The sequence below is a fragment of the Copadichromis virginalis genome, linkage group LG10, assembly GCF_057382275.1.
Source record: "Copadichromis virginalis isolate Kocher_CV1m ecotype Utaka linkage group LG10, C_Virginalis_male_GT1.1, whole genome shotgun sequence".
Lineage (NCBI taxonomy): Eukaryota > Metazoa > Chordata > Actinopteri > Cichliformes > Cichlidae > Copadichromis > Copadichromis virginalis.
This window is the reverse complement of record NC_140627.1, coordinates 5,490,242-5,502,652: the sequence shown is the minus strand read 5'-3', so window position 1 is coordinate 5,502,652 and position 12,411 is coordinate 5,490,242. Positions and strand designations below refer to the sequence as shown.

The 12,411-nt window shown below is 43.1% G+C and overlaps 1 protein-coding gene across 2 annotated transcripts in view; it reads right to left on the bottom strand.

The window, feature by feature from the left end:
- Positions 1–1,725: 1,725 nt before the first annotated feature.
- pknox2 (pbx/knotted 1 homeobox 2) overlaps positions 1,726–12,411 on the bottom strand; it is a 107,567-nt gene continuing 96,881 nt past the window's right edge. For both annotated transcript variants that reach the window (XM_085469565.1, XM_085469566.1), the window contains 4 exons: positions 7,669–7,788; positions 7,455–7,531; positions 5,748–5,926; positions 1,726–4,338 (listed from right to left, as the gene is read on the bottom strand). In XM_085469565.1, coding sequence (XP_085325691.1) covers positions 4,076–4,338; positions 5,748–5,926; positions 7,455–7,531; positions 7,669–7,788 — 639 coding nt within the window. In that variant the 3' untranslated portion in view covers positions 1,726–4,075. The remainder of the gene's footprint in view (positions 4,339–5,747; positions 5,927–7,454; positions 7,532–7,668; positions 7,789–12,411) is intronic.

Below are 12,411 nucleotides of genomic sequence, written 5' to 3'. Positions count from 1 at the left end.
TTGCTCCGAGCCATTGGATCCTTATACAACTGTTGCAAGAGCTTGGTACACATAGGAAGTAATTAGCCACACTTGTTCCCGGTGGGTGTTGGACTCTGCTAGGACTGCCCTTTGTTCATAAAAATTATGAAGAATTGGTGACACAATTTGATGAACTTGGGTGGTCTCAGAATCTCACCTCTACAGAACCACATCATCTGCAAAAAGCACAAATCAGGTGGTGGCCTCCAGCTCACTGGAGTCATTCACAGCCGAGTGTGAAGCGGCAGAAATGAGATGGCACCTCCAAGTCTGAGGCCATGGTCCTCAGTGGGAAAAAGGTGGAGTGCCCACTCCAGGTTAGGGACAAGTTGCTGCCCTAGGAGTTTGTTGGGGTTTGCAAGTGGGGGGAGAGGGGACGGGGAGATTGTTAGATGGATTGGTGCTGTAGCTGCAGTGATGTGGATGCTGGACCTATCCATTATGGTAAAGAGAGGGCTGAAGGTAAAAGTGAAGCTCTTGACTTACCAGTAAATCTATGCCCTGGTCACCTATGGTCACCAGCTTTAGGTAGTGGCAAAAATAACGAGATTGTGGATACAAGAGGTGGAAATGAGCTTTCCCTGAAGGGTGGATGGGGGAGTTCAGCCATCTGGTAGGGGCTATAAGTAGAGCTGCTACTCCTTCCACATTGAAAGGAGCCAGTTAAGGTGGTCTGGCATCTGATATTCCATGCCATGTAAGGGAGGTGGCTAACAAATGCACCATTCTGTAGTCGGTATCTAAGCCATTCTTATTAATGATCTTACTGAAGAGGGAGGCCTATGCAGAACAACAGTGGGGGTAGAGCACTTCCTTGTTCCTTGTCATTTGATGGTGACTTGTGTTATTGGCTTGAAGTCCACCTCTAGTGTTGTTTGCCACATCCCAATTGAAATCCTGATACTCTAAGAGTCCTGTTGATTTTCTATACTTCTAAATTTTCCCGAATCCATGTATGTGCATTGAGTTGTAGTTGAGGCTTTCTTGTAGTCAATCTAGGCAGTGCACAGGTTGGTCAGTCTGGTCTTACAGTCTCAACCAACTGCTCACTCTACCAGTTGCTGATGTTTTGCTCCTCTTGCATTTCTGCCAATTCTCTTCTGTGTCCTGTATTAGTATTGACCCATGTGGCAGTTCAACTTAGCCACTATGATGGCTGACAGGAGCTTCCATGTTGTGCTGAGACAGGTCCCTTCTGGGGAACCTTAGGGATCAGGACTTTTGGGCTTTTGGTTAGCAAAGGCCCAACACTTAGCAGCTGGTTCATTTATCCATGGAGAAGGAGAATATGTAATTTACTCATTGGAAGGTTAGCAGTTCAATTCCTAGCTGCTCAAGTCTGTGTGCCAAATATCCTTGGGCAAGATACTAATCCACTACAAGAGAGTAGAAAAGTGCTATATAAGTGCTATATAAGAATCAGTCAATTTACCATTACACCCAGATTGGATGATTGATTTGCATATATGGACTGTTACAGGCTTCCACCACATATACATATAGGCAATACTTCTACTGTAGCTATATCCATCTATTCTATGATAAATTCAAATGAATCTATCTAGATTCTTACATTCACATTTGATTCCACTTGCTCTCAAATTGGTATTTGCACTGTTCAGAAAAGACCTCTGGCTATTGTACTCATCTAATGTGTTGCGCATGAACTCCATGCAGAATAATTATTGAACAAATGCTATAATGTCTGAAGCACTTTTTTATTAGACCACTTGTGTAAATATGGCTGTGTCTTCCCTCCCACATATTTCCTCTCCCATGCATTTTGACCATTGCTCCCTCAAAAAAAAAAAAAAGTCAAGTAGCTAATCATCTCACTACATGTTACCTCTGCTAAGTAGGTCCTATGTGACTGCTATAGTTCACATTTCTCGTGCCATAAAATATGGCTAAAGGTGGAGTAACAAAGGTGAACAATAACAGAGATTTAAGTGATGCAATTAGAGTTTGACCTTCTATGGTGAGGTTGAAAACAATGCAGGAAGGCAATTACATATATAAGCCATGTCAAAAAAAAAAAAAAAAAAAAAGCAATACAGTGATTTACTCAAAGAGGCCACAATTCAGGAGATTGTGGGTTTGTTTATGGTAGCTGGCTGAGAAGGTGGGCGAGCATTTGGGTGGGCATTTTCCAGCGAGTTAAATCACAGGCTTGAGATATAACGAGTGGGTGGAAGGCTATACATGATAGGACAGGCAAGTGGGAGAAGTTAACCAATAATTAGAATTTGTAATCTGAAAATTATTGTGAGGATGGTGAAGAAATGTTATACTCTCTTTTGTAAAAATGATTTACAGGTTATTGTATCGAAATATTAATGAATCAAACTGCCTCCCTCTATGAAAAGTCAGAGCCCTGCATGTGTTTGCTCAGCTCAAACAAATGCAGAACTTCCACGAGTCAAAATCAGTACCTTTACATGTTTAATTATTAAAAGTGATCTATTGAAACACAATAGATTATGACAACAACAAAGTTTACAAATGAAACAGAAATATTCCCCTAGTCTGTTGCTTGCTCTGGAAGATTCATTTAAAACTTTTTAAAAAGTTAAAAAAAAAAGAAGAATAACAGGAAACATACTTCACAATGAACACTCAGAACATTCAATATAACAGTTTTTTTCTTTTTCTAGACATCTTCACATTAGAGATGAGTGATTCCATTTGTTTTAATACAAAACAGGGGGCTGAAATCGATTCACAGCTTCTTTAAAAGCCTTCACATAAAATGGAAAGATAGGTTACTACTGAGTCTCTTCCCTTTTTTATGTTTTTCTCAAAAATGTCTTCCATCAAAAAGAAGTCAGTGTCAGTACATGACATTTTTTTCCAAAGTCACTAGGCATCTCTGCGTGATTTCTCTCAGTGTTGAGTCTGTATGACCGGCACGCTCTTGATCTCTGACAGAACTGATCAAGGTCACAGAAATACGCAAGTAGTTTTCAAAGAGTTGGTGGTTGGAGTTAGGTACATATGTGCATGGCCACCTGCTTTTTCAACACCCTTATCCAGAAAATGTCATGGACAACATGAAGTCTGAAGCTACACACAAAAAATTGAATAAATATGCAAACCCTCAACACCAGAATACAAACATAGGAAAAATCCAATATACATACTATATGTGCAGTCAGTATACACTGGTTTAGTACAGCTGTTTTTGCTCATGGGGAGAGAGAAAATAAACCAAGAGTGTTGTAAAAGTCATGCGGCAGCAGTAAGTCAAGTGTTTTGCTCATGAGGAAGAAACATGTCAGATGAGAGTGCTGTTAAACCTGAGAACCTATGAGTCATTTAAAACGTGTGAATGATGTCCCAGAGTGGAAGCCAGCAGTCACTTCAACAAATATTTGAAATGTATTACACACACATCCTTTCCTTTATTTTGTCTTCTCACTCTTATTTTAGGAAGTGAAATGACACATTAGCTGCAAAGTGAAACTGTGGTCTGTCAATTGAAAATAAAGGGCACTTTCAGATGAAAAAAAACTGATAAAAACGGCTGCAGCCCTTTTAGTAACTAATTTCAGATGACAAAATATTACATTCAATTAAGTAGTTGCTAAAACATACAGTCAAAATAGATTTTCAGTTCTTTAATCCATGTAATGCTTTTCCTCATTGTTTGTTTCAAAAAAAGAAAAAAGAATCAGTTCCTGTAAAAGCACCAAACATCTTTAAATGCTGCTTTTAAACGTACTCAATTTCAAACCTATTAGTTCCTGTGTCATTCCTCTCCATAAATAACCAGAGCTATAAAAATGTGCTACTCTCCAGAAAGTTCATGAGTTCACTACATAGGAACATACTGTGTTAAAATGCAATAACACAATTCAGCATTAAACTAATATTTTTCCTATAAACATGATGGTCATTGTGTTTGATTAGAGTCTGTGGTAAAGAACTAATACGTGCGTAAATGCTCTCTAGAGTCACTCGGCATTAGAGGCGTACTATTTGAGTTTCAGTGAGGCTGTATTAAGTTCACAACTGAGATCAGCGTTCATAAAGTCTGTCAGTTGCCCCTGGCAGACTACTCCAGTTCCTCTCTGTGCTCCATGCTAAGATCTCTCCTTCCCACTCCCTGGCTGGACAGCTGCCTCCCCCTGTCATCTTCCTCCTCTCCATCCTCTTCCTCATCGTCCTCCTCTATGCCTTCCTCCTCCTCTTCCTCCTCCTCTTCATCCTCTTCCTCAGTGCCGTCCATTGAGTCATCGGCTCCGAGCATGGCTTGCTGCATGGCCAGGGTGGCTGAATCTGAGGATAGTGACTGGAGACTGTCCATACTCAGTGGGTCTGAAGCGAGGCCAGAAAGAGGGTAGGGAGAAGAGGGGTTATAATGTGACAGATACATTTAAAAAATAATAATGTAGGCAGAGGAAGATAGACCTTTTTATTTGTCTGTGCATGCTTCAGTATTATTTAGAAATTTCACTTAGCCAATATTCAGAGTGGCTACAGGGCCAGAGACTCAATTTTGGGAGCCACCTGAAAAAAACCATCCCATATGGAAAAGATATATATAAATCTTATAAAGTTTGTATCTGTCTTGTGTGAAACTTGTATGAAAAGCATGCAAGAGTGACAACAGATATAAGATCCCTTGAAAAATTATATAAATGAAACTTGTATGTTTTGGATACTTCCTAAAACAATATCTGAAAGTAATGAGAAAGTGGCCACTTTCATGAGTAAATCATATAAGCCTTATATGATTCACTATATGAAGTAGGCCAAATCTTATGCAAGTCTTTTATAAGTTTTTTCTATTGCTTTTCCATATGGGATCCTACACACCAGTTTGATCAATTTTACCTTGCAAAACGTTACGTAGACTTTGTCTGCCACTGAAATTAATTCTTACCCTGCCTTTTATCTATATTTGCACTCCAGTAGGGAAGCTTTCTTTTACTTGTCTATACTCGTACCAGCTGCAGTACTGTGACAGGAGATAACAAATTGCATAAGTAACTGAGGTCTACAGCCTACCGTGTAGCAGTAAAAGAAAACTATTCCCAAGAGACTTGTTTGTACACATGAGTGCAGGCTGAGCTATTGATTGATTTAGGACACATTTTTAAAGAAACTGATAGTCTAAAAAAAATTAAACAAAAGAGTGGTAATAGTGCCATCTAGTGGTTTGGATTCAAGCAGACACGCTTTTAGTTTGTTTATTTTTTTGTACAATGTGTACAATTTTACCGTTTATCAATATTCCCTCCAAATTCAAGTACATATCATAGCTATAGTGATCACTGTAGGACAAACACATCATAGTCAAGCAAGCAAAATCACAGACATTAAATTTAGACTGTATCCCATAACAGCCACAGTTGACGGCTGCTGTGTTTCTGCTGTTTGTTTTTACTGTTTCTACTACTATAATTGATTGTGTATAAAAATATTTTTCCAAACACTATATTTCAACTATATTTTAAGAGATGACATGTAAAAATTTAAATGTTCATGTATAGCTAGAAAGAGCTATTTGTGATCTTTAAATTACAAGTAAGCATCTATGGCTGGTAAATGGTAAATAGTTCTTATATGGCACTTTTCTACTCTCTTGGAGCACTCAAAGTGCTTTACAAAACAAAAATCAAGAAGACATTAAAGAAAAATTAAAAAGTAAAGGATTATTTAATGCCCAAAGAAAGCTGTTTGCTTTGCTTTGCTTTTCTTGGAAAATGTAACTGTTGGCATACTGTCTGAGTTGCTTCCTGTCTGAGATCTGTGCGTCTGCAATACACCAGCCACAATAGAGTCGGGCCAAAAGCGCTGTGTTGGACGATGCTGGGACTTCATCTTCTTCGCTTTAGGAGCTGGGTCAGGATTACTGGCATCTAACATAGGCTGAAGGATACGTCGACGAGCATTGATGAACCTGTGAAAATACCAAAGAAGTCATATTAGGAAAAGTAACACCTATGAATCCAACTTAATTACTCTGCATGTCTTTCACATATCTAATTAGTTCTACTAAACAGTACCGAGATTTAAGGAAGACATAAAATGAAAAACAAGTACACACAAAACTTTGAATATGACCATCAACACTTCAAAATGTTATCATTTGATTAAACCATACCCTAATGAAAAATTTTAATGCACTTTTATATCAAATTGTCTTTATTTATTTTTTTCTCTCTTTCTCTCTCTCTCTCTAAGGATAGACTGAAAGTCAGGACCCTCCACAGTACCATGGGAAGATAGAAGTGGCTGACACTGTGAAATTCTACTTGTGGAGAAAGCTGGACTGAAAGATAGCACTAATCATGGCAGCACAGGAACAAGCTCTAAGCACAAGATCCATAGAGGCTGGGGTCTATCACAGCAGAAAAGACCCCAGGTGGAGGTGTAAAGATGCTCCTGAGACAATTCTGGACATAACAGCAGGGTGTAAGATACTACTAGGTAGAGTATACATGAAATGCCATAACTAAGTGGCTGGCATTGTATAGTTGTACATTTGTGCTGAGTATGGTCTCCTCTATATCTCAGAAGGTTGAGCAAAGATCCTGTGGGATTTCCAGATACAGACACACTGGTAATGACAGCTGTAGTGATAGATATAGCGATGCCAAGTGGTAGCAGTATCAGGAAAAAGGAACACAAGAAACAAGAAGAGAGAGAGGGAGAGAGGGAGAGGTTGTTCCACATGTACTTGGTGTATACAACCAGGAGATGGTGCCACTGTATCAATGATGTACTCGGATATGCCAGCATAGTCAAGTTCAATTTAAAGCTTAACATTCATGCTCTGTAGAAGAAGGGCCAAAGTTTGTTCGATCTGATGTGCAGGCTGAGGTCTTTTAGTGTATGTAGGACCTTTTATGACACAGTGATTGCTACTCCAAGCTTTTATATGGTTGTCTGCTGGGGAGAAACAGTACATGGATTAAAACGCTGATGAAGAGAGCCAGTGCGCTAGACTCCACAGAGGAAGTGGGTGAGAGGAGGATGTTAGTCAAACTGATGTCTATTCTGGACAACACTTCTAAAAGACTGTGGGGACCCTGAACAGGTCCCTCAGCAGTAGGACAGATCACTGTCACAGGTCCTTCATCCTGACAGCAGTCAGACTATATAATACCCACACAGGATAAATACTGTTTAAAAAATGCATATGTATACATTATCACTTCCACTGCATTTTAGCTATTTATATAAATGTGTGCATATAATAGCATTTTGGCTTTTTTGTACACTATTTTTCATTTATTTCAATTAATAATTTTCTAAAATATCTCTAAAATATCTTCACAAAACGAATTTCCCTTGCGTCGGATTAATAAAGCGTATATGTCTATGTCTAAAGAAAACTTTGTCTTACTTTTTTAAATAAAAATATGAAGCCGTGTTTTGCTTTTACACATGCAACATGAGGCCTTTTTGGGATTACAAAATCTTACCAGTTGTTTACTTGCAAGAGAGTCAGACTTGTTTGTGCTGCAATCTGTCTTTTCTCATCTTCTGTTGGATATGGGTGCTGCAAGAAGTAGGAAACGACATTTCAGTTTTCAAGCAGTTTCCAGCTGTTAAAATGGAATGTGCCGCACCATAATTATGTTAAACACTGAAAAGTCTTGCCCTCAAACACAGTGTAAATGTCTGCCTGCGTCTCACCATGAGATGCTGGAAGAGCCAGGAGCGCATGATGTTGGTGGCGTGTTTGGGCAGGACTCCCCTCTTATTCTTAGACTTCTTGTCTTCACTGTCCAAAAAGGAGGACAGGTCCACATTTACCTTTATTCACAGACAACAGAAAGGAAAGAAAGAGGAAGAAAAGAAAAAAGGGAAAAGACCATAGGGCTTAGTTATTGTTGCCACGGAAACAAACTCAGACTACCAATTACCTTTTTTTTTTTCCTATGGCAAGGGCAGAAACACCTCCTCAAGTGTCACCATGGTAACTGAATTTGAGTAATGATACTTAAAATATAAAGAAGCAGTACCCGTGACTAGTCTGTTATATGTGTGGTGCTTGGACTTTGAGTTTGAGTGACGCTGATGCAGAGTGGGCCTGTGTTTGCTTGGATTTTCATTGGTGTTGACCTGTAGTACACCAGCCTTTGTGTTCAGTGAGAAATCATTATTCAGATGTTACTGTTTGGAGTGTGAGTGCTGAAGGACGAGATGCTCTCAGACTATTGACAGTCTTTGACAGCCTGCATATGGATGTGTGTGAGTATGTGAGTTCATGTCTGGCTGAGACAACTAACTGCAAATATTTTTAACTGTTGTAAGAACATTTAGGTTTGCTATTTGGCGAAGAAATCATTTTTATCACAGTCATGCTTAAGATAAAGTTTGCACATGGCTTATTAGATAGTAAAGGGAAAACATCTAGTGATATTCTTCATTATTATGTTCTAATTAATGATAAATAATTCACTATTTCTAATTAAAGCATGACTTATATTGTTTTGTATTTTTTCTTTTTTTTCCCCCCGTGGTAATTTGGGCTTTTTAATAATTTCTTTGAACTGTTTTATTTATTTTTATTTTATTTTTTTTAGGATGATTGCACAGCATATAAAAAACAAGTATTCAATATTTAGGCTCAAACATTTACATACATTCACTTAAATCTTAAAAAGTGGTGCTCAGGGTTCCATCCATCTTCATCCGCTTTATCCGGGGCCGGGTCGCGGGGGCAGCAGCCTAAGCAGAGAAGCCCAGACCTCCCTCTCCCCAGCCACCTCCTCCAGCTTATCGGGGGGAACACCAAGGCGTTCCCAGGCCAGCCGAGAGATATAATCTCTCCAGCGTGTCCTGGGTCTGCCCCGGGGGCCTCCTCTCGGTGGCACACCAACCCCAGGAGGCGCCCAGGAGGCATCCTTGTCAGATGCCCGAACCACCTCAGCTGGCTCCTTTCAATGTGGAGGAGCAGCGGCTCTACTCTGAGCCCCTCCCAGATGGCTGAACTTCTCACCCCATCTCTAAGGGAGAGGCCAGCCACCCTTCGGAGGAAGCTCATTTCCGCCGCTTGTATCCGCGATCTCGTTTTTTCGGTCACTACCCACAGCTCGTGGCCATAGGTGAGGGTAGGGACGTAGATCGACCGGTAAATTGAGAGCTTCACTTTTACACTCAGCTCCCTCTTCACCACGACGGACCGGTGCAGCGTCCGCATCACTGCAGCCGCCGCACCAATCCGTCTGTCGATCTCCGGCTCCCTTCTCCCATCACTCGCGAAAAAGACCCCGAGATACTTGAACTCCTCCACTTGGGGCAGGAACTCATCCCCGACCCGGAGTTGGCACTCCACCCTTTTCCGGCTGAGAACCATGTGTTATGAGTGGCTGTGTGCAGACAGGAATAGGACCCAAGGTGCAGACTCCGGAGCCAGATATGAACTCAAAACAGCTTTAATGTTAAACTCAAATATAACATAACTGGGGGAAAAAAATCAAAATAAACTTACATCGGAAAACTGACAGACCACACAGCTAGGTAAGCGGTAGATCGCGACACAGACACAGAGAAACACAGGGCTTAAATACACAGAGGGAGCAATCAGGGAATGGGTAACAGGAGGGAAACACAGCTGGGGCAAATCAGGCCTAACGAGACAAGGGGAAGCGAAACCAGATACATTAACCTCAGACAAGGACCTTCAAAATAAAACAGTAAACCTGACACAGACTGAACTAAAGACACAGACTCGCACGCACTGCAACAGAGGGAACAGAGACTGACTGGAAACGGGGATATAGCAACTAAGGATACACAGAGACGCGAACTAGACAAGGGGATACAGCTGACAGGGGAGACAGAGAAACTAGAGAAGACAGAGACATAAACCATAAGACAGAACTCAAAGAAACCAAAGACTAGAAATTATAAATAATATAATAAACTCAACAACCCTGGGTCAACGACCCAGGCATCCTAACAACTTGGCCTCAGATTTGGAGGTGCTGATCCTCGTTCCCGCTGCTTCACACTCGGCTGCGAACCGTTCCAGTGTGAGCTGGAGGCCTTCACCCGATGAAGCCAACAGAACCACATCATCCGCGAAAAGCAGAGATGAGATTCTGAGGCCACCAAAGTGAAAGCCCTCCACCCCTTGGCTGCGCCTAGAAATCCTGTCCATAAAAATTATGAACAGAATCGGTGACAAAGGGCAGCCCTGGCGGAGCCCATCACCCACCGGGAACAAGTCCGACTTATTGCCGCCAATGCGAACCAAGCTCTTGCAACGGTTGTATAGGGATCGAATGGCCCGTAACAATGGGCCAGACACCCCATACTCCCGCAGCACCTCCCACAGGACACCCCGAGGGACACGGTCGAATGCCTTCTCCAAGTCCACAAAACACATGTAGACTGGTTGGGCAAACTCCCATGCACCCTCAAGTATCCTTGAGAGGATAAAGAGCTGGTCCAGTGTTCCGCGACCAGGACGAAAACCGCATTGTTCCTCCTGTATCCAAGGTTCGACTAGCGGACGAACTCTCCTTTCCAGTACCACAGGCTAACCAAGCCCGATAGGACTCCCTCTTCAGCCTGGTGGCTCCCCTCACCTCTGGTGTCCACCATTTCGTTTGGGGATTACCACCACGCCAACCACCTTGCAACCACAGCTCAATGCAGTAGCTTCGGCAATGGGGACTCAATGTCCCCAGCTCTGCCGGAGGTGTGTGTTGAAGATCTCGCGGACTGCAGCCTCTGCTAGACGTTCCCAGCACACCCTCACTACGGGTTTAGGTGCACCAGGTCTGTCCACCGTCCTCCCGCACCACCTGATCCAACTCACCACCAGGTGGTGATCAGTTGACAGCTCAGCCCCTCTCTTTACCCAAGTGTCCAGAACATATGGTCGCCGGTCTGGTGATACGATTACAAAATCGATCATCGACCTGCGGTCTAGAGCGTCCTGGTGCCACGTGCACTTATGGACACTCTTATGTTCGAACAAGGTGTTCGTTATGGCCAAACTGTGAGAAGCACAGAAGTCCAATAACAAAACACCACTCGGGTTCAGATCAGGGAGGCCATTCCTCCCAATCACGCCCCTCCAGGTCTCGCTGTCATTACCTACGTGAGCATTGAAGTCTCCCAGTAGGACAACAGAGTCTCCAGGTGGAGCGCCTTCCAGCACCCCACCCAGGGACTCTAAGAAGGCTGGGTACTCCGAACTGCCACTCGGCGCATAAGCGCAGATGACAGTCAGGACCTGTTCCCCGACCCTAAGGCGCAGGGAACAAACCCTCTCATCCACCGGGAAAAACCCCAACGTACCGGCAGCAAGCCGAGGGGATATTAGAATACCCACCCCAGCCCACCGCCTCTCACCGGGGGCAACTCCAGACTGAGACAGAGTCCAGCCCCTATCCAGGAGACTGGTTCCAGAGCCCAAGCCATGCGTTGAGGTGAGCCCGACTATATCTAGCCGGTACCTCTCAACATCACACACTAACTCAGGCTCCTTCCCCACCAGAGAGGTGACATTCCATGTCCCAACTGCCAGTCTTGGCAGCCGGGTATCAGTCTGCCAGGGTTTCCGCTCCTGGCCGCCGCCCGGCACACAATGCACCTGACCCCTAAGGCGCCTCCTGTGGGTGGTGGGCCTGCGGGAGGATGGGCCCATATCCCCTTTTCGGGCTGTGCCCAGCCGGGCCCCATGGACTAAGGCCCAGCCACCAGACGCTCGCCCTCGGGCACCCTCCCCGGGCCTGGCTCCAGGGCGGGGCCCCGGTAACCCTATCCCGGGCAGGGTAAACTGTTCCCTCGATGTTTTCTCCATAAGGGTCTTCTGAATCGCTCTTTGTCTGGTCCCTCACCCAGGACCAATTTGCCATGGGAGACCCTACCAGGGGGCAAAAGCCCCCAGACAACATAGCCCCTGAGATCCCCGGGACACACAAACCCCTCCACCACGATAAGGTAGCGATTCATGAAGAGGAGCTCAGGGTTCTACAGTCTATTTTAACTTAACAAGGCCAAGGTCATTTGGGGGGATTTATTTGACAGCAATAAATAAAGAATTGTAGATTTACACAAGTTGGAAGGCCTCCTGGAGTCATTAAGTTATTAATACAAATTATTTAGATCTATCAAATGAGAGGAAATTGGCTAGGATGTTCAGAAATAACACAAAACCCATTAATGCCATGAACTGAAAGCATCCCCAGAGCAAAAATAATTGATCATTGCTCTGGAGCTATTTTGCTGCTAGTGCTACATTGCACAGTGCTACATTGAATAATGAAGTTCTAGGACTACCTCCAAATTCTAAACTTCACCCCAAATGAACAGTTGGATGGTTGAAACTTGGGCACAGTTGGCCTTTCTAATAGAACAATAATCCTAAAGATCAAAACTGGTTTTGAAATACATGCAGTAGCTAACATTAAACTTCTG